At 41.7% G+C, this 21,892-nt stretch overlaps 1 protein-coding gene across 1 annotated transcript; it reads left to right on the top strand.

Annotated features, from left to right (window-relative positions):
- Nucleotides 1-4,332: 4,332 nt before the first annotated feature.
- LOC310954874 (semaphorin-4E-like) lies at nt 4,333-13,359 on the top strand (the record flags this gene model as incomplete). The annotated part of the gene is made up of 15 exons (XM_083924562.1): nt 4,333-4,429; nt 5,390-5,535; nt 5,796-5,858; nt 5,969-6,064; nt 6,455-6,554; nt 6,722-6,832; nt 6,980-7,128; nt 7,206-7,381; nt 8,824-8,974; nt 9,127-9,349; nt 9,455-9,573; nt 10,635-10,801; nt 10,885-10,934; nt 11,073-11,364; nt 13,350-13,359. The coding sequence occupies 15 exons, from the start codon at nt 4,333-4,335 to the stop codon at nt 13,357-13,359; spliced, it is 1,950 nt and encodes a 649-aa protein (XP_083780688.1).
- Between the last annotated feature and the right edge of the window lie 8,533 nt (nt 13,360-21,892).

The following is a 21,892-nucleotide window of genomic DNA, read 5'->3' on the forward strand; positions in this document are numbered from 1 at the left end:
GTACTTTGTTATATACAATATTTGTACAATTTCCACTACGGTCTGCTTCTACTTCACTACACACGGTACGTTTATAAAGTATGATGCATTATTACATTTTTAAATATCAAACTACCCAGCAAAAGATCAAGTTTTCAGTTTACACCTGAACAGTAAATGCAGTTTATAAGTTGATGGATGAATGATATCAAACTTTGAAAAATGTCAATCAGTATGATAACTTGTTTTTTTTTTAATTTTACTGATAATACTCCTTAAAATCATCCTCCAACGTCCTAATACACTGAGATTCTTAGAGTTCAATAATTCTGTTGAATTGACAAATAATATAGTACAAGAAAAAGATTTACTAAGGTTAGCTCTTTTTTTAGAAAGCACATCTCGGTTTTTTAACAGTTACTGTGTTTGAAAGCATCATACACGCTTATCTTCAGGGCTAGCTGTTTGAGTACTTACCTAATGTGTTCACTGACAGTTCAGCTGGCTAACTAGCTTAAGCAATAGATCAATCTTTGTCTCTGAGTAAAGTGGATGTGTTCGGTTTTCAAGAGAAAAGGAATAGTGTACATAGTGCAGTCAGGTGAAAGGACCCCTATAAACCTTCTGTGGAACTTTCACACACATTCCATCATATGCATAAATTAGAACGTTCATTATGAACACTGTGCATTAAGTAGAATGTCCGCAATATTACATTTAACACTCATTTTCACATTATATTTGCACATCTGTCTCTTTATATCACCACTGCATCACTTTATTTATTTATTAATGGTTTACTGTAACTATCTGCTGATACACTTACTGTGCTTTAGGACATGCTGCTACATTTCACTGTGGTTTACTGTAACTTACTTAAGTACGAAATGCTGCTACACTCCACTGTGCCATACTGTCACTTAGTTCTGTAGGAAATACTGCTACATTTTTAACATTTTTAACACTTATAACTGATCGCTCCTTCTCACTTATCTAGTTTGTACTTATTTTATTTCAATCTGCTGCTAAACTGCACAGCGCGTATTGTTGTATATTGTATATACCTACGCTTAACCACGATGTCTGTTGCACTCTGTCACACTTGGTTCATTGCTTGATTTATCTGACGCTAGCTTTATTTTGATTTGATTTATGATTATGCTTATTGTTACTCTGACCCCTTTCAACCTTTGTATTGAAACTGTTGCAAAATAATTTCCCTTGGGATAAATAAAGCTTCTTGAATCTTGAATCTTGAATCTTGAATATTACGCCATATTGTGTCATATTTAGGTCTATTTCCATTATCCTTACCTCCATTAGCATCTCAGACAGTTGGTGGTGTAAAGTAGCATCAGTTCATTTACTCAAGTATTGAACTTGCTCATTGATGTGGATTGATGTAGTAAATACAGGCCTAATCAATGAATACGTTATGATGTATTATTAAATAGTTACCCCTCTACCAGCTGCGATATTTAAGTTATGCATACAAAGCAATGCATCTTAATCATAATCCATAGATATCATGAAATGGCGCCATTTTGCATAATAAGTACTTTTACTTTTGCTACTTTATATTTTGTTATTGGGAATTTATTTTACTGGATGCATGGCCTTTACTTTCAAGTTAGGCATTTCTGCACTGCATTACTGCTACTTTTACATAAGTACTGTAAAATATCTTAGTACTTCTCCCACTATTGTAGTTTACTGATAATCTTTAGCAATGCCCCTATTTCCTCTCCGCTCACTGGAAAACCCCTAATTTCCATCCTATGCACATGGAGAGGTGGCTCATCAGGGCAAGCAGGCTATAAATAATAGATTTATTATGTATTCATTCATTCATTCATCTTCAACCGCTTATCCCGGGGTCAGGGTCGCGGGGGGGGGGGGCCGATCCCAGCTGACATCGGGCGTGAGGCAGGGTACACCCTGGACAGGACGCCATTCAGGAGACTGCAGCTCAAAGTGCCTAAAATGGTGAACATGCTTGCCTTATCATTAAGAACATTAGCATGCTAAGATGCTAACAAGAGGGTCAGTAGACCCAGTGATTAAATAATAGCATATCAAATGTATGGATACATATACAGAGCTCATAGAAAGTTATGATACCCTTTTGAAATAATCTTTTTTTTAATTTTACAGCCTGAAATGATAATTCCAGGGTGATTTACAGATTTTGCCTTTTACAACATTCAAGTGAATTATTTTCAAAAGTTCTCAAAATGAATAAAAAAAAATGTAAAACCAAAATAGCAGTGTTAGAAAAGTGATAAGTCCCTTTAGAATAACCATTATAAACATTCTCAGGTATAACCAATCATTCTCTGAATTACACACCACGTTAATTGGCCTCCACCGGACAGCAAATGTGATGGTTTTGATTTCAAGTCAGAATAAAACCAGCTGTTCCTTGAGAATTCCACTAGTGATTGGTAACACAAATAATTCACACCAGTTGAAAAGATGCTTTCAAAAGAGCTCCGGGATAAAGTTGTGAATAGGCACAAGTTAGGAGGCATACGGCACCACCCAGACCTCGCCTAAATCAGGCAAACTGGATGACCGAGCCAGGAAAAGATTGATCAGGATTGATTAGAGTGAAGATTGACTAGATTCTGATGCCATGTGGCAGGAGGTTATATGGTCAGATGAGACCAAAATTGAACTTTTTGGGCTGAACTCCAGGCACTATGTTTGGCAGACACCAAACCCAGCACACCACCAAAAACACACCATACCTACAGTGAAGCATGGTGGTGGCAGCATAATGTTGTGGGCTTGATTATCTTCAGCAGGGACTGGGCAGTTGGTCAGGATTGACAGGAAAATGGATGCTGTCAAGTACACCTAAATTCTTGTGGAAAACCTGGGGCCCTCTGCTAGACACTTGAAAATGGGCACGTGGATCTCCTTCACGTGGATGTGACAAAGACCAAAAACACACCCTCAAAAACAACACAGTTTATCATCTACTGAGCTCTTACACAGATTGATCCATCCTGAAATAAGTACTAAGTCTGTGGATGGTGCAATGATGAGACATTTAAATTGAAAGTAATTCAGATCGCAAAGACAAATCAGCATAACTGCAGGATTTAAAAAAAAATGGCTGACTCAAATTTAATTCAAGATTCAAATGAAAACCATGACTACAAGGACTTAAGTATTGTTATCAGCACACCAAATAAAATTCAAATGAAATGGGTCATTGCAGTCATTTAAAGGACAGTGCACGCTCTGAGCACGCTACACATGCAGTCCTTCATTAGTCAGACGTTCTCAGCTTGTATGATGTAGATACGCCACCTGTGGTGAACAAATACACAAGCATTAAGAATCTCAGATTAGGTGAAGCTTTGACAAACTAATGCCTAACCCTTCACTCAAACAGGAGGGAAAGTTAAGAAGCAATGCATGGAGACGGCCTTGGTATCAAAGCCTTGCAACCATAAGCACAGCTCGTTTGCGATCACCTCATTGATTACACATCAGTGACATAAAAAAAGCTTCTCCAGTGTCATTGTGTCTTTACTGCAGCTGGAAACACACAGGTATTCAATGAAAAAGTTTATTTTCTTGGTCTTGCACAGGAAAGTTCAGCTTGAGGGGATTGATCATGGGGGCATCGTGACAGTGACGCTGCCATTTACGTCAACTGTAATAACTGTATCCATTTTTATGATAGAATGTGATGAAGAGTGGTAGAATGGTATGATCCCAGACAGTGGTTTATTAAAAGAGTAGTTTCACAGTGCTCTCTCACAGCAAGCAATCATAGCTCAATGTACTTTGTGAGAAACAGCAAAAAAACAACAAAAAAAAAGTAGACATGATTGACAAAAATCTCACACAACATGTATTTTTGTCTGTTTCTGACCTTCCCACAGACAGGTATGAATCAAGAGGAAAACGCAAAACAAAACCAGGTTCAAATAATTACAGTAAATGTAAAATAGTTTTTACACATTCCTCCATACTAAAGACTTACAGCTAATTTATTATCAACCCTTGGAATAATCAACAATGCTTGCTGACTTGCACTTTGTTGTGATCCACGCTTGTGTAGTGCTTCTGAAACACACTGGTGCTCACTGAATGGTCTACTGATGAAAGTAACGCATTATGTACTGTACAAACTGGGTGTCCATGGTGACATTCCCAGAGAGAATGCATTGTATACACACAAAAGACACCATTCCATTGTTTTTACTCAAATAAAAAATATAATCATATTCAACCAAGACAGAAATCTGAATGGATTGAAACTTTAAAGTAAAAGTGCGAGACACAGCTCGTAATACTGCAAGTACCTCCTTTGGCGATCTTAATTAACTTAGGACAATGATGAGACTTCCTGTGGCGCTCTTTTATTTCCTCTTCATCATGAGTGAAAGCCTTGCAGTAAGCATCAAACCCCGCAGGAGTGTTTCTTTCCGAGGTAAGGCATCTAATACAGGCTACATTTAGACTACGGATGGCACTTTGAAGGCAGCAATAAAGAGTAGAACAGGGGTTATCAACTGCATTTGTCCAAGTGCCAGAATTGCAGACATTCATATACCTGTATATATAATTTTAAAGGCTTTTAGTTCATATTAACACTTTCTTACAAAATCATTTTTTATTTAACATTATAGGAGTTTATATCAGTATAAGCATACCCCTTAAATCATGGGAAATGTTCAATAAGAGTATGTGAACAAAAGGTTAAGACAATAAGACCATGCGGAAGAGGAAATAAAGCCATCCATCCTTTGAATGCTCCAGGTCTCTAGTTTGTGGCTGTAGAGTTTCACAAGGCTGTGATTATCCTAGAGGTCACAGCAGCTCATTTGATATGGGGACTAACATCATCACACATGAATGCAGTTGGGCTCATTGAACCCACAAGAGTCTCAGCTTTCCAGTCAGACCTAATTTATGCAAATTCAATACTGTTTAGGGACCCCAGTGTGCAGAATATTAACTCACCATTTTAGAATAGGCAAAAATAACCCATTTGCACCGCAGGCAAAGAACCGCATGGTCTCTAAAGGGGTGGCACGTGAGTACACATAGAACCCATTTTCCTGCACATATCTTAAGACCTTTTAAAAATGGCCATTCCAGTTTTTCCTTCTTAAGAATTTAGCACAACTTTGGAGCGTTATTTAACCCCCCCCCCCCGACAAGGTGGGTTGATACCACTTTATACCTTACGTATTCTAGTCTCATATGATCCTATTACCTTCACTCTAGCTTTAAAACGGAGTCAGCTAGCCTCTTAAAGAACGTCAGCCAAACTTGCCAGCGGTCCGTGAGTCTCCAAGAGTTAATATGTGGAGCAGATGTGAAGTGGGCGACATGAATTGTATTGAAATAAATAGATTTTAACTGGTTGTCATTTTCTCTGGTTTAGACGTAGACTTGAAACAGTTCAAAGAGTCCGGCTTTAGCGGCTTGAGCTCTTTGATGATAAGAGATGACATTGGCCAGCTTGTCATCGGAGCCAGAGGGAAAGTGCTCAGCCTCAGGTTGGATAACATCACTCAAAAGACCAGTGAGGTAAGACCTTTGTTTGGACTGACAGGGCTGCTGTCCACAAAACACTGAAAAATTAGCTTTTCTGTCTGGTTCTGAATCAAAATCATGAATAATTGTTATGCAGACTGTAGTTAGTGCTCAGACACATACAAATAATAATATTTCAGTATATAACCTTTTGAACTATACTATGTTTTGTGTATGAAACATTACTGTAGTAACTGATCAGCTTTTTTCTAATCTATCTTTTTACAATCATAGCTAATTCTCTTTTATTCCAGGCCAAATGGACGGTCAGTTCAGAAGACAAAGCGCTCTGTCAAATGAAGGGCAAAGACAATATAGTAAGAAGTATTTTTATTGAATGTCCTTATGATTGTGTTTTTTTTTTTTTACCAGCAAACACAGCGTACAGTATAAAGTCTAATTAATTTTACCATTTGTAATCTAACAGGAATGTGACAACTTCATCCGGACTCTACACACAATGGAGGACGGTAAAATGCTAGTGTGTGGAACCAACGCTTTCAACCCTGCATGTGACTACATGGCAAGTCCCTTTATGAGATACTCAGTAGGCCCACTGTACCCGTCACAATGATGATAATACTAGGCTACCACTCTCATGCCTGTTAAATATGTAGCTAAGGCCAACAGATGGCAAGCTTAGGTTACCAGAAGAGACAGGAAACACAAAGAAATAACATGTTAATTACTGAACTTTAGAGTTGCTAGTAAATTGATTTTGTTACCATTGGACAGAACCAGGCTAGCTATTTCCCCCGTTTATAGTCTTTGTGCTAGGCTAAGCTTGGTTAAGTATCCTCTTTCTCTAGAGTGATATCAATCTTTTTTATCTAACTCTCGGCAAGAAAGTGAATAAGCATATTTTCCAAAATGTTTCATTTAACCCTATATACATTAATGTCTCATTCAACAGACTCTCACAAATGGACAAGTGTCTCTGGAAGGGAAGAGGCAAGTGGGTAGGGGGAAAGTTCCTTTTGATCCCGACCAACGCTTTGCTTCCCTTATGAGTGGTGAGTAGACAACTCTTTGCAGAGTTCTTACTTTATATCTGTTTTGTCATGGCTCCTCTCCTCCTCACATCTGACTGTGAAAAGTTGAGAATCAGAAAAAAAGTGACGCTTGGTTTGTAGTTTTGATTACAGTTATGATGCATCGATGTTTCCTTTCCATGTGACAGGAAACACTTTGTATTCGGCTGCTTCTTCCAACTTCCTGGGCACAGAACTGGCGTTTCAGAGACATGGACCTAACCCTCTTAAGACTGAAATGAAACCCTCCTGGTTCAACGGTAAGCTGCTCTTATATGGGTACTTATATGGGTACTTATATGGGTACTTAATAACAGAGGTATCATACATAATTGAATTGTTATTGAATTGTTTCATGAGATGAATCGATGGATTCTGAAATGAAATTCTAATTGGTTTGGATTCAGAGCCGACCATGATTTCCATAAGTCTTGCTGAAGCAAGCAAAACCAGTGATGATGGTGAAGACGACAACATATTCTTGTTCTTCACCGAGAACGCTGTAGAGGAACGTCATGACAACATCCGGGTGTCAAGGATTGCCCGTGTGTGTAAGGTGCGTCTCTAAACTCATCTGATATAGAAGCTTAAAACACTAGCTAGTGTAAAGTAAGCTAATGTGTTTTGTTTTAGAGTGACTTGGGGGGCACAAGGACCTTGCAGAGAAAGTTTACTTCTTTCCTGAAAGCCCGTTTGGATTGTCCATTTGGCAGAACTGGCTCACCATCCCTGGTCCAGGATGCTTTCCTTCTCCAAGACCGAAATAATACGAGGGAAAGCATCTTCTACGCCACATTCATCGCAGACTCGTAAGTTGCATGTATGCTATCCACAGTTTGTACCCCATTGCTCTGCATGTCTAAAGCTGATGAGTATTATAGCTGTGTGAATGGGGCTTAACTTGGGGGCTAAAGGGGCCTTCACATGATAAGCCTTTTTTGTGCTGGGCTCACCCCAGGGTTTGGCGCAGAGACCCAGTAAACAGCGAAATTAACCATAATATTAAAACAACCATTAGCTCGTAAACTGCCTATTCACAAACCTGGTGTGACTGCTTATAAACCTCCAAGCATTACTGGGTTTTTTCAAAGATCGTGAAACGACTTTAATGTCACGTTAAATAGTTTGGTTTGGTTGCCTAGGAAACATAAACGTCACACTCAAAGCTTCTATATCAGGGGTGTCAAACTCTAATTCACAGTGGGCCAAATTTAAAAACTGGGACAAATTGGGGGCCAAACTCAATAGAAAAGAAAGACTGCAAATGTGCATGTGTTCCCTACTCTGCAGATGTGTAACGTTGAACCTTTCCAGTGCAGGTCCTTGTTCTTGTCGTGGTGTTTCTCATATTTGATTCTCTCGTTACAGCCACGGTGGCTCTGCAGACGAGACAAACAGCTCTTTACCTTCAGAAACAGATCATCTGCCTCCCACTGCTGCTGAAAGATCCTGTTCTCCATCTTTCTTTTGGACGTTTTTGGGGAGGGGTGGATTCAGTTTGTCTGCAGAGACTGTTAGCATGGATGCTCATGTTTGTTAACAGACCTGTGTGTGCTTTATACTCGCGGGCCAGCTCTCAGAGAACCTTGATATGATCTTGGGGGCCAAATATAATTACACCGCGAGCCAGATTTGGCCCACGGGCCTGAGTTTGACACCCCTGTTCTATATCATTGGTTGCGCTTTTGAAAGGTCAGCCTGCTCTATGAGCACCATAACAAGAAAGCAGTGCCAAACATCTGGGTATTTTTAGATGTGACAGTTGAACTTTTTTGCCAACCTGTCACTGCGCAACATTCATAGGAATTAACAAGACTCCACTTCCAACACTGTATCCAGTTTTCTTTATACATCCATGGGTAAACCACCTTGACCTTAAACAGCAGAGAGCAAACAAGATGCAGGAACTTGGCTTGGGTTTTGAGGTGTTCATTGACAAATAGCCTAAACTGTACACACACTGCCCTGCTACATTCACAGCTGTAACACTCCTTCTCTCTTACTCTCCCTCTTCTCTCTACCACACACACACTCGCAAACGTTTCAGAGTTCAGTACTTGTATAACACAAGTTAACATAGTTTTGAAAACATCTTCTTTTTTTAAAGTCCCCAATGCTTTGGCCCTGCAGGGGTCAACGTCGACATGCTTGTAATACACTGGTTAAAACCCTGTTATAACATAAGACATAAAGAAATGATACGAACAGTAAAAATATAGAATAACATTAATCTTTTTTGGATCTGTCACAGGGATTCCTCAGGTGCTTGCAGGCAGTCTGCCGTCTGTGCATATAAGCTGTCAGACATCAGCCGTGTGTTCAGTGGGAGGTTTTTGACCGAAAGGGATACTGGGACCTGGGACACATACACAGGCGAGGAGCCGTTCCCTCACCCTGGTTCAGTAAGTATCAAGCTGAGAACTATTTCAAACACATTGTTTTTAGGGGGTAATTATACTGAAGTTGTGTTAAAAAAGCATTTAGGTGACACTGTTTCAGTCACAATTTCATCTGATGACATCAAATATAAAATGTCTGTGTCTTGTTCTCATAGTGCATTAACGATGAACTGCGGGGCAAAGGTGTGATGACCTCTCTCGACCTCTCAGACAAAACCCTGCTCTTTTTAAAGAACCACCCTCTAATGGAGGGGGTGGTCTCACCAATAGCTGGCAAGCCTCTGCTGGTCCATGAAGGGTCACAATTTTCCAAAATTGTCGTGGACCAAGTCACATCACTGGATGGACAACGGCACCAAGTTATGCTTATTGGCACAGGTATTCAACAAGCATCCGTAGACATACATATACCCCACTAACACAAATCACACATGAGGTATATTGTCAGATGAACTCCATGTTGGATTCCTTCATGTCCCTCAGACACTGGTTGGCTGCAGAAGGCAGTGAGGTTTGACGGTGAGGACTGCAACATTATCGAGGAGCTGCAGCTGTTTCAAACTCCTAAGCCCGTCAACTTCCTCCAGCTCTCTTCCAAAACAGTAAGGCTCACGTCCCTAGGGTTGTTTTAAAAAAAAAATTCAGATCCAATATGGTAAAATACTCTGACCCCTTAAGACCCACTCACTTTTCTTCAGCCACTTTTCCGGGTCGGGTCAAGGGGGCAGCAGCTCTAGCAGGGAACCCAAAACTTTCCTATCCCAAGCCACATTAACCAGCTATAACTGGATGATCCCAATGTGTTCCCAGGCCAGTGTGGAGATATAATCTCTCCACCTAGTCCTTACTCTTCCGTGAGGCCTCCTCCCAGCTGGACGTGCCTGGAACACCTCCCTAGGGAAGCGTCCAGGGGGCATCCTTACTAGCTGCCCGAACCACCTCAAATGGCTCCATTCAACACAAAAGTTCCTCACGGATGGCTGAACTTCTCACCCTATCTCTAAGAGAGACTCCAGCTATCCTCATGAGAAAACCAATTTCTGCTGCAAATACCAGCAACCTTGTTTTTTCGGTCTCGACGCAGCTTTCATGACCATAGGTGAGGGTAGGAACGGTGATTGATCGGTAGAATGAATGCTTTTCCTTCCGGCTCAGCTCTCTTTTCTGCCAAAACTGTGTTGTAAAGCGACTGCAATACCATCCCCACTGCTCTGATTCTCCGGCCAAACTCATGCTCCATCATCCCCTCACTCATGAACAAGACCCTGAGGTACTTGAACTCCTTTACTTAGGGTAAGGACTCTTTCCCTACCCAGAGTAGGCAGTCCAGCAGTGTCCTGCTGAGAGGCCTCAGATTTAGAGGTGCTGATCCTCATCCCAGCCGTTTCACACTCGACTGTGAACTGATACAGTGAGTGCTGAAGGTCACTGACTGACGATGCCATCAGGAACACATCATGTGCAAAAAGCAGAGATGAGATACCCAGCCCACCGAACTGCAACCCCTCCCCACCATGACTACGCCTTGAAATTCCGATCCAATATGGTAAAATACTGTACCATGACTCCTTAAGACTTAAGTTTTATTTCTTCCTTGATCTTCAGGGATTTGTGATTTAAATACCAACTTGTCGATAAGCAGTTCTTAACATTGTTTCTGTAGGGCCAGCTGTACATTGGTGCAGATAACATTGCTGTTCAAATTGATGCAAGGGACTGCAGCCACTACACATCATGCGATGACTGCCTTCTTGCCAGAGATCCATACTGTGGCTGGGACAAGATCAGAGGCCAGTGTGTGTCTGTTGTCGGCACATTACTTGGGTCTATGTAAGTCAAATCTCTTACGAACTTGTACTTGTGTAAGTAAGTGTGTGGACTTTTTACTGAAAGAGGTATTTTTCTTGTTGCAGGATTCAGAGTTTGGCTGATGGAGACATCCAGGTATGCCCGATCTCTGAGTGTAAGTTAGACATTCACATGCTCATACACTACACATGATGTGTCTGAAATAAAGGATTCAAAGCTGACAAAACATCATTCATATATTAGAAGAAACTCAGAAATTAAACAAGTAGGTAATCAAATTCTTCTCTTTTAGTGAAAAAGAAACCTTCCATCATCCACCTCTTCCCCAGGAAAACACAGTTCCTCCCATGTTCCCCTGAGACAAACCTCCCGATCAGGTGGCGCCTCTGGAACAGCACCCTCCTTCCTGGTCCTCGACACACTGTGCTCAGCCAGGGTCTCATCATCAGACCCTCCTCTTCTGATTCTGGCATTTACACCTGTGAGACTGTGGAAATGGTAAAGGGTAAAGTGCACCAGAAGACTGTGGTCAAGTACTTCGTCCAGGTCCAGGACAATAACACTCTCGCCAGGACAATGAGGTGGTCTGAGATCACCTTGGTTGTTTTTGTCTGCTTTCTGTTATTGCTCCTAGCCCTCATGATCAGACACCTAAAGGCAAATAACCACAGATTGATGCATGGAGGAGGGGCAGCAGGCAGGGGAGCAGTGTGATGAGACTGGGAGTGTTTCATCTATAATCATTCTCCCAGAATACACTGTGGCAAATTGGCTGAGGAGGAGGTGGAGGCACACAATGTTAATGAGATCCCAGGATGATCCACTTTTTTCACTGCATTGTATTGCAAGTATATGTTCCAATAAACAATGGAAATATAAGATCAGTACATAAGGTGAATGATTATTCAGACTGTAGCCTTGGAGGAACACATTATATTTTAACAATGATAATAATATTCATGACTCAGCTCATACATGGTACATGTTACATAAACTCAAATGATTCGATGTACAGTACAGTGACTTCAAGTAGAATGATAATGGAAATACCTGTGTCAGCAATATGATAAACGCAATATAGAGAAACATATTACATAAAGTAAGTCTGTTACTTCCACGGCACTGGGAAAGTTAATCATTGCAATGGGATCACACCAGGGGCCTAAAATCAGGGGTCCCCTATTCTTGCACCCTTCCTGGGACCACACCCATTTTTAAACTCTACCTTCATGTTGATCTCAACTACACCTGTACAGTTTTTAAAGTAACCTCAGTAACTGGAGCTAGAAGTTATTGTTCAAAAATGACCAGTGCAGTAGAGACCCATCTCCATGACTGGATTATGGACCAGTGCCAGAGGTGCCAGAGGTGTTGTGTGGCCCAGGACTTCAGATGGAAGTTGAATGTCAGGGTGCTCAGTGTGGTAAGGCTAACCACTACAGCTCATTGTCACTTTTTTCAATAGAGTCAGACCTTGTTAGACGGCTAGATTTTTGAATGTTTTTGTGAGGAGGGCGGCAAGGAGGACGCGGCTATGGCTCAGTGGTAGAGTGGGTCGTCCTCCATTCAAAAGATCGGCGGTGTGATCCCCAGCTCCCCCGGTCCACATGTCGGAGTGTCCTTGGGCAAGAAACTGAACCCTGAATGCTCCCTGTGCATGGGAGTGTGTAAATGTGTTGTGCATGTTTAGATTAGATTAGATGGCATGTAGATGTCCACTGCCATCTGTGTGAATGGGTGAATGCGAAAAGTAGTGTGAAAACGCGCTATATAAATACAAGTCCATTTACCAATATAGGAAAGCAAGATGGGGTGAGGTAGGGTGAGAAGTTCAGCCATCCGTGAGGAACTCGGAGTAGAGCCGCTGCTCCTTTGAGTTGAAAGGAGCCAGTTGAGGTGGTTCGGGCATCTAGTAAGGCTTCCTAGGGAGGTATTCCAGGCACGTCCAGCTGGGAGGGAGGCCTCAGGGAAGACCCAGGACTAGGTGGAGAGATTATATCTCCACACTGGCCTGGGAATGCCTCGGGATCCCCCAGTTAGAGCTGGTTAATGTGGCCCGGGAAAGGGCAGTTTGGGGTCCCCTGCTGGACATTCCCAGGGGCTTCATGACACTGCAATCTGGCCTTGCACACATTGCTTAGAATACAGCCATTGTGAAACATGCAAACTGTATGATTATACATACAGGAAGATGTGTCAACATTAATAGATCTCACCATTTCCATGAATGCAGTAAACACTTTGACTGGCCGTTACAATCCATGCTCCACACCGGATGGCAGCATGGAATGAATTTGGAGAAGCTGTGTGTGCAGTTGCAGAGGAAGTGCAACATTAGTTTTTCTTTTTTTTTATTGAAGTGGCCTTAAACTGAGCTCTGCGGTAATGTTATAATTAGATCTCAGGGGAATGAATCTCTTACTGTCTGCTGGTTCTCCCTTTTCTGTCTATCTTAACTCCCCTCCCCTCTGTCTTTCTCTGTTTCTGTCTCTTCTCTGTTTCAGTCTTTTTTACCTTTCCCTGTTTTTTACCCCTGTGCCTCTCGTTGTGTTTCTCTCCCTGTCTCTAGGCGGGGGTGAGACTGGAATAGCTGTTCTTTCCTTTTGGAGCATGTTGTGGAAAGTTATCAGACAAGTCAAAGGTAGAGACTAGAGGGAAGAGAGGAGAGCAGATGATAACAGGTGAATAAAGGAAGAGAGGCAACAAGAATAGAAAAATGAAAAAATCCATGCACTTAATTGACAATCCGCACACATACTGGACATTTACACACTTATATATTATCCGGGGCATGTACATACTACCCAGTTTGATCCAGCTCTGTGCTTCGGAGTGTCTTATGCTGGTGTGATGGCCCAGAGGCTAAGGAAGCAGGATTCAATCAATACGGGCTTTGAAGGCAGGTACCTACATGAAAATATTAGTGAACCTGCAGGTGGGAGCTTCTGCTCATATTCACAGATTTTAATTGGAGCAGATTGGTGCCTTAAAAAATAGGAATATCACGAAAGATTAAAGGGGAACACCACCTAAATCTGGAAAGCCAATATGATATTTCCATGGCCTAGGAAAGTTCAATTACTATTTTTGAAAAAAAAGCTTCTTGCTCTCAAAGCCAGAAACTAAAGAGGGGTGTTGCGGAGGCTGTTGTTTTTCTTTTTTCCCCCTTGCTTTATTCCTTTTGTAGTGTTGTTAGTTGTGAAACAGAAAATCTTTCCATATACTCAGAACATTCCCCTGGTGCTCTCAATGTCATACATAACATCTCTTGACTGTGGAGCAGCTCCACAATTGATGACATTTGACTTTAAGCAAATAGGAAGCATAGGAATAACGTGTATACATTTGGATGGATGTAGTTCCCCTTTATGTGATCCTCTTTTACAACCAGTGTAGTAGTGATGAGATATTAATAATGCATAGTCATCCGTCATTAGTGAAAGGAGATGAGAAGGTGGTAGGAGAGCTATGTATACTTAATATGTTCAAATAAACGTTTGAACAAAATCAGCTGGTAAGATGTTGCCACATAAGACTACTTGGCCTTTCAGATTTGATTTATACAGTAAAAGTCAACAACTAGACAACAATCCGCATAATGTATCAGCGCTGTGACTTGTTTTTGTTTCAAACAACAATCAACATGAATGCCACTTAATTTAAAATTCTTGGTAATCTAAATCATGGAATATCACTTGCTGCCACACGGTGGGAGTCATGTATAGCTATTAACAACACTGACAGGCAGGCTGTAAACCTGAGGCTATGGAAAAGAAATATGTCATCTGGATAGGCTTTGAAACCTACTCAATAATTTTCAAAAGGAGTTGTAGCATCTATCAGCAGACTTGAGACTGCATTATATTATTTATCAAAGACTTATGATGCTTATATGAGTGTTTCTGTTTTAACTAGCAAGAGGGAATTGAAAAACATTTTTGTGCTTTAGTAAAAGGCTAAAAAAAAATACTGGTCGGTCAGTAGGATTGTACAAACTTGATGAAATTTCAATTTACTTTTACGTTAAATTCCAAAACCATATATCTAACTTTGATTGTCACCAAGGAGTCTCCAGAGAAAAGAGAGTTTTGAAATAAAACAAGCGGAAAGTATGCTATTTATTATGCATTTAATCACAATTCACAACAATTTTACTCGAAAATGATGACTACATCTCTGAAACCCCAGCAACTGAACATGAGGTGAGCACATGAAACGGACTGAGTTTACATCTATAGGTAGCTAAGTGATAAAAAAGTAAAAAGTCAGTAAAATTTTCTTAAGACCCTTAGTTCCTGCGAAAAGAGTCTCGCTACACTGTGTTTGTGATTCCCGGTGCCTGCAAAGACCAACACTTTCTTCGGTGTTTGTCAAGTCTCTTGAAGTTTCTATGCAGCGATGACAGTGAGTGTTTGCTCAGTATTTTGGGCGGCAGTAGCTCAGTTCATAGGTGACTTGGCTGGGAACCGGAGGGTCGCTGGTTTGAGTCCCTGTGTGAACCATGAATGGACCTTGGAGTGGTGGCTGGAGAGGTGCCAGTTCATCTCCTGGGCACTGCCGAGGTGCTGTTGAGCAAGGCACCAAACCCCAAACTGCTCGGGCGCCGGTCACTGGCAGCCCCCTCGCTTAGTTGCATGTATATAGGTCCTGCATGTGTGTATTTCAGGCCTGTGTGTGTGTGTGTGTGTGTAAAATGAAAAATATAGAGTGAAAAATTGAATTTCCCCATTGCGGGACGAATAAAGGAATTCTTCTTCTTCTATTTATCTCCAAAAATGCAGTTTTAAATGGACAGCACTTGTCCTGGTACACATGTTGAAATGTGACGATGTGGAATCAACTGATGTCTTAACCCAAAACAGCTCAACTTGGTGTGTCTAATTGGGGCTGTCCTCATTCACTGTTCGTACGTACTGTATAACTACGGAGAGTAATACACTGTCATTTGTGTGCAATCCACATATGCTGTATAATACTGTAGAAATCACATCCGGAGCAAAGAAGGAAATCAGGTGACGATAAGCCTGTGAATGTTCTCATTTGTCCAGGTCAGCGTTATCCTCAAAGCAATTTCAGTCAAAAGCAACTGGACTTGTTTTTTTGTCTCGGAAGATGTTTCACCTCTCATCCAAGAGGCTTCATCAGTTCCTGTTCGCATCTGACCAGGCTGGGACTGGTCTAACTAACTGGTGTGGAGATCCCGATATTTAACCTCTCACAAGGCCGATGAAATCAGGTGACGTAGTATTAAACCGCTAAACTCAGCGTGAGGAGGCGGGCTGGTGTGGCGGATAGGTCCCAAAAAACAGGACTTCTATTCTAATCCTTACCAAGTCATTTTGATGCCTAACCCAAATGTTCACCTTTTGTTTCCTAAAATTAAAATCTAAACTCCAGGATGCAAATTTAATGTAGAGTGTCATATTTAGTAAGATATCATACACATTTTTGCGCAGAACTTTTTGTGAGATATAATTCAAACCTGTTGATGCGAATATAGTGGCTATTATGGCTTAGTGTGGTATGAAATGCCAGTGATTTCATTTTGTGTGTCTGCAGTTTGACAACTGTTCTCAGTCAGCAGTCAAGACGTGTGTTTTTTGTATATTGTTACCATGCTTGCATAATGAATAACAAAACAACAGTTACTTATTTTATTTTTTTAAAGGAGACATATTATAGTTGCTATCACTGATGACTGATAGGTACTGGACAACAGGAATCGTATTAGTGATGCAACTCAGTGGGCTTTTACTGACTGACTTTGTTAGTGTGTGTTTGTGTGTTTGTGTAGTGTGTGTGTGTGTGTCCGTGTGTGTGTGTGTGTGTGTTTGTGTTTCATTAACTTGCAGACACAGTAAACTACATCTTCCCAGACAGCTGCCATCCCTTAGATTCCTAGATTTGTTGGGTAGGAACCAAACATACAGTGGCATCATATTAGGACTGTTTGTCACAATAAAAGATCTCCTCTCCTACTTCATATTTTTCTTCATGTAAATGTCAATAATGACCTCTGGACATATTTATCCATAATATTATATTAAATTTGTGACTGAACAAGCAACAATCAAAGCCGATGTTAACGGTGGCAACTGTCTTCATGGCAACACAAGCAAATGTCGGATTCATGATTGATGCAGTGAAACATATGATGGAAAAAAACCAAAAAAACCCCTTAAAATCTCATAAATAACTTTAAAAATAAGTAGATTTCATTACTGATAAATGACAAAAATAATACAGCTAAAAAGTTTTTAGAAATGAATACGGCAGCTGCTTTAACTGAATACAAAACAATAATGTAACATTACTACTTTATTGCAGTCTGCCATCACACGTTCTACTTCTCTGTGGACTTTGTGATGTCATAATACATGCGTGTTCCGTTGGATATCCTTCCATCACAGAACAGTTACCTGCATCTGTTAGTTACAGTCTGACGTTCGCTAAAGAAGCATCTCTTTGTGTGTTCAGAGCTTAAAACTAAACGTACGTACTACGTCGGCAAAGATGGCAACAATTCTTGGTAAATCTCCCAGCAATTGGCCTGAGGACCTGCAAAAGGCACTAATGGAAGCTGAAAAGCGAAACAGTGAGCTGGCTTCAGAAAACGCTGGCCTGCAGGACGAGAAAAAGAGGATCTTGACTGCTCTACAGTCAGAAAGAGCTATGAGGAAGAATTTGCAGAGGGACAGAAAAGTGAAGGAGAAGGAGAAAGATGATGAGATCCTCTCTCTCAAAGAAAGTGTGAAAAAAGAAAAGACCATCGCACTTAACGTGAAAAACCACTGGAGCGAAGAGTGCAACCGGGTCACTGCTTTCTGGAGAGAGGAGAACAAGAGGAACACAAAGACCTGGGAGAAAGAGGTTGAGAATGTCAAAAGGTCTTATAGCAACGAGAAAGGGATGGAAGCCAACCTCCAAACTCCAAAGAAAGAACAGATCACAAAGATGGAGGAGTGGCACAAGGAAAAGGGCCGCATGGAGGAGCAGATCAAACTCCTGATACAGCAAAACGCCGACCTCCAAGAACGTCAGCGCAATCTCCAGGAGGTAGACGGTGAGCTCAAGACTCTGCTGGAAGACGTTGAGATCAAGTATTACCAGGCCGTCCAAGAAAAGGACGATCTGATCTCCAAACTAACAGCCGACAAGAAGACTCTTGAAGCGGAGAAGTTGGAGCAAGAGGTCAAGCTCAAAGACCGAGAGAGGGAGATCATCCAGAGTGAGCGGGAGTGGAAGAAAAAACTCTCGGCTCTGGAAGACCAGCTGAAGTGCGAGCTGGCTGCTATGGAGGACATCATGAAGAGACTGCAGGACCTGCAAGAACAGGGCACAAAGGTGGAGGAGTGGTACGAGGGAAAGGGCCACATGGAGGAGCAGATAAAACTCCTGACAGAGGAAAACGCTGACATCCAAGAACGTTACCTCAGCCTCCAGGAGGTAGACGCCGAGCTTAAGACTCTGCTGGAGAACTTTGAGGTCAAGTTGAGCCAGGTCGTCCAAGAAAAGGACGATCTGATGTCCAAAGTAACAACTGACAAGAAGAATTGTGAAGCGGAGAATTTGGAGCGAGAGGTCAAGCTCAAAGTCCAAGAGAGGGAGATCATCCAGAGAGAGGAAGAGTGGAGAGTAAAATGCACTACGCTGGAAGAAAAAATGAGGTGCGAGCTATCTGCAGAGCAGGAGGAGTGGCGCAGAGAAATGAACGAGAAGGACGACAAGATCAAAGTCCTGACGGAGCAAAACAGCGAACTTCAGGTTTGTCAGACCCGCCTCCAGGAGCTCGCTCAGAAAACTGACAAAGAAAAGGCGAAGCTGAAAAGGGAGGAAGAGAAAGCAAAGAATGAGGCCGAAAAGAGGCTGAAAGAGGAGAGGAAAGAGGAGGAGACGAGAGCAAGGACACAGCAGGAGGAAGATGAAAAGAAAGAAAGGAGAAGCAGGAGAGAAAGATTAGAGGAGTAACATCCTGTTTCCCCTCCCCTCCCCCTTCACCACTCCATCCCCTACTTCTCTCTAACCAGCTCCTCACACCAACCCCAGACTTTCTCCCTCTGTCCATCAGTCCTTTCCTCCCTCCCTGCCTCCCACGGCTGCCGGGTGATCCGGTTTCCCGCCACACTCCCTCCATCCGTCCATCATACCTTCCCTCCCTCCCTCCCTCCCACAGCTGCCGGGTGATCCGGTTGCCGGCCACACACCCTCCACCTCCCTGGTCCAAAGAAAAAGCATGTGTGTGTTCAGCCTGGGTGATCCGGAGGACTGAAACACTCAAACACACACAGCTGAATAAAACTGGACCGAAAATAGAGTATGGGTTTCCTCTGGGTGCTCCAGTTCCCCACATACTCCAAAAAAAAATAAAACTTAAAAAAAAAGTTTTTCTTTTACCTGCCTATTTCTATTTTTTAATGGTTTATAATAACAATACTTTTTATCCTGAAAACAGAAAAAGGTTTCACATGTTTACATTCTTTGAGTTTCTGTGACCTAAAGATGATGTTTCACTTTCACTTGAACACAATATGAAGAGATTCTGGAGTCTGAAGACTTTACTGCAGATGATACTTCCACTAAATAAAGTTAAGACCTTGGCAGGTCTTCCCCCTGAAATCATCCGTGGTTGACCCTAGTTGACTGTTGCATTATATGAAGAGCTCTTTTCCAATACGAGATAAAAGCCAAATTTAAAAAAAATGATGCCACTTTGCTGTACACAGGACCTTTTCAGTGCTTCATCACTGTTTCATGCCAAATCGCTATATTTCCTTGTTTAAAATAGTCCTCAAGATGCAGTTCCTTTCCAAACCGCGACAAGCGCCAAACCTATTTTTAGCCTAAATGCGATCGACCTCTCGACCAATCAGAATTCAGTGAGCGTTCTATGCGATCCAACATGGCGGCGCTCTGAAGCGGGAGACTTTTTTGTTTTGTCCGTCCGTTCAACATGTTCAGACTGAGCCACAAACCATTTTGACAAGATAAATTGAATATTAACCAATTGTGTGGATCTAGGTAAAAAAATAAATTTTCCTGAAAACTATTAAAATGGATTTATAGCGTTTTGGAAAAGAGCTCCTCATATTCTAACAGCCAACGTGACCGCAGACACCTGACTTTTACATTACCGATAAGGTAAAACCAGTGGAGGCTTGGAGGAAATGACTGTTACTGCGTGTGTGGCAGCTTTGGGAGACGGCGACCTCTGTAAAGTGATGGCTCTTGCTCCTTGTTGAACACATTGGGAGTCTGCTGGTGCTCGGGACATTAACCGGTTTCTCAGAGTCAAATTTTGCAGCTTGTTGCACACATTCTTTGAATAAGTGTGGACAGTTTGACATGATAGTTTGGCACCGCGTGCTGTTAACAAGTTTACATTACCTAGCTTGACTAGCTACTTCAACTCGGCAGAGATGAAGTCTTAAAAGTGCTTTAAAAGTTTCATACACAAGTGCTTGTCTACTTCTTCTTACAACGAGAAAATAGTAAATAGTGTGTTGGCTTTATGTCGGACCTGATTTTAGATGATCAAGGGAATGATCAATGAATATAGTTCCTCTGTCTGTCCTTTTTTACTCTCTACTCTGCGAGGAAATGGTCCTTAGTACATTATTCATCCTCTTTTCTTTTGTTCCCATCATGCCTTTTTTGAATAAGGGCTGTGCAGCTTCCTCCCCGTCACTCCTCCTTCCATTTCCTCCGATTTTTGTCAAGTCATGCCAAGCTATAACACTTTAAATGACTGTGAATGCCCCGTTGAACTGCAGCACGGCCACACAGCCGTCATTATGGCAACACTGTCATCAGCAGAGCAGAAGTTCATTCACACCTGCACCTGACACCGATGTTCATTATTCGAACTTTATTTGTTGAATTAACCTATTGAACGCACTTTTATAAGTGTTAATCCCCTGTCCATGCTTGAGGGGAAGCTTCATTGTTTGTATTTCAGTATATTAATTAATAATAATAATAATAACATGTACCTTACTAGGCCTGTGATAGTGGAGATCCCTCACTTTGGCTCTGGACGTAATCAAATCAAAATACTTTTGACAGAAAAAACCTAATTATATTCACAATTTCATGTCAGAATGTCTGATTTGATAAAGGTCTGTTAAGTAACACACAACATACCTTCGGATACAGTCTGTCTTTGTGTCTCTCTCTGTTCATCTGTCCGTCTTTTCTCTCTTTTCTCTCCTTTTCGTCCTCCCCAACTGGTCAAGACAGATGTCCGTCCTCCATAGACCTGAGTTTGTCAGACATTCCTGTCTGTTATAGGGAAGGTTTTCGTTGCTGCCGTACTCAATGGGGAATTGTTGGGTCTATGTGAATCATAAATAAGTCATAGAGTGTGGTCTTTGCCTACTCTGTAAAGTGTCCTGATATAATTTTTGTTGTGATTTGGCACTGTAAATAAAAATGAAATGAACTGAATTGAATTCAAGTGTACAGGCATCCTCCTCTTGGTGCAGCAGGTGAGAGATGTAGTACATTGAAAACAGAGCAGCAAGCCCCGTCACAAATGTTGGTTGGATGCCCTCGCACAGGTTATGACCCTCAAAGCTGATCATCCAGCGTCCGACAGTCACACACCCTGTTCCACCTGAAAAGCGAAATTAGACTAATTTCAGTATTGATTGAAAATCGTGTATAAATATCTCCACTTGGAAGAACATTCATGTTTTGCTGTGTTACAGGTCTTTGTTAAAGCTTATCTGATATGAAATATACAGTACGTCCATCTCAACATCATTCACTGTGGTGAGCAACTGTAGGGCATAGACAATAGTAGTTTTGTAAGAACTGGAGTCCTCTGTGGTGCCTCCAACAAAGCCCTGGACCAGCAGCAATATGTCCAGAATTCAGCTGCTAGGACCCTCACATGCACCAAACTGCAGCACATATAAGCAGTTCAAGCAGTCTTGTTGTGTGATTAATGTTGGCTAACTCTCTCTGTAGGTTAACATTATCTCATCAAATCAAACAGGCTTTTTGGGCAGCATGGGACAATTTCATCAAGTGCACTTGCCAAACACATTGTTGGTCCCACTGAGCGCTGAACAAATAGGCGCATTTCCATTTGCGTAAAATGTGGCCGCTCGG

Source organism: Echiichthys vipera (genome assembly GCF_963691815.1).
Source record: "Echiichthys vipera genome assembly, chromosome: 12".
Lineage (NCBI taxonomy): Eukaryota > Metazoa > Chordata > Actinopteri > Perciformes > Trachinidae > Echiichthys > Echiichthys vipera.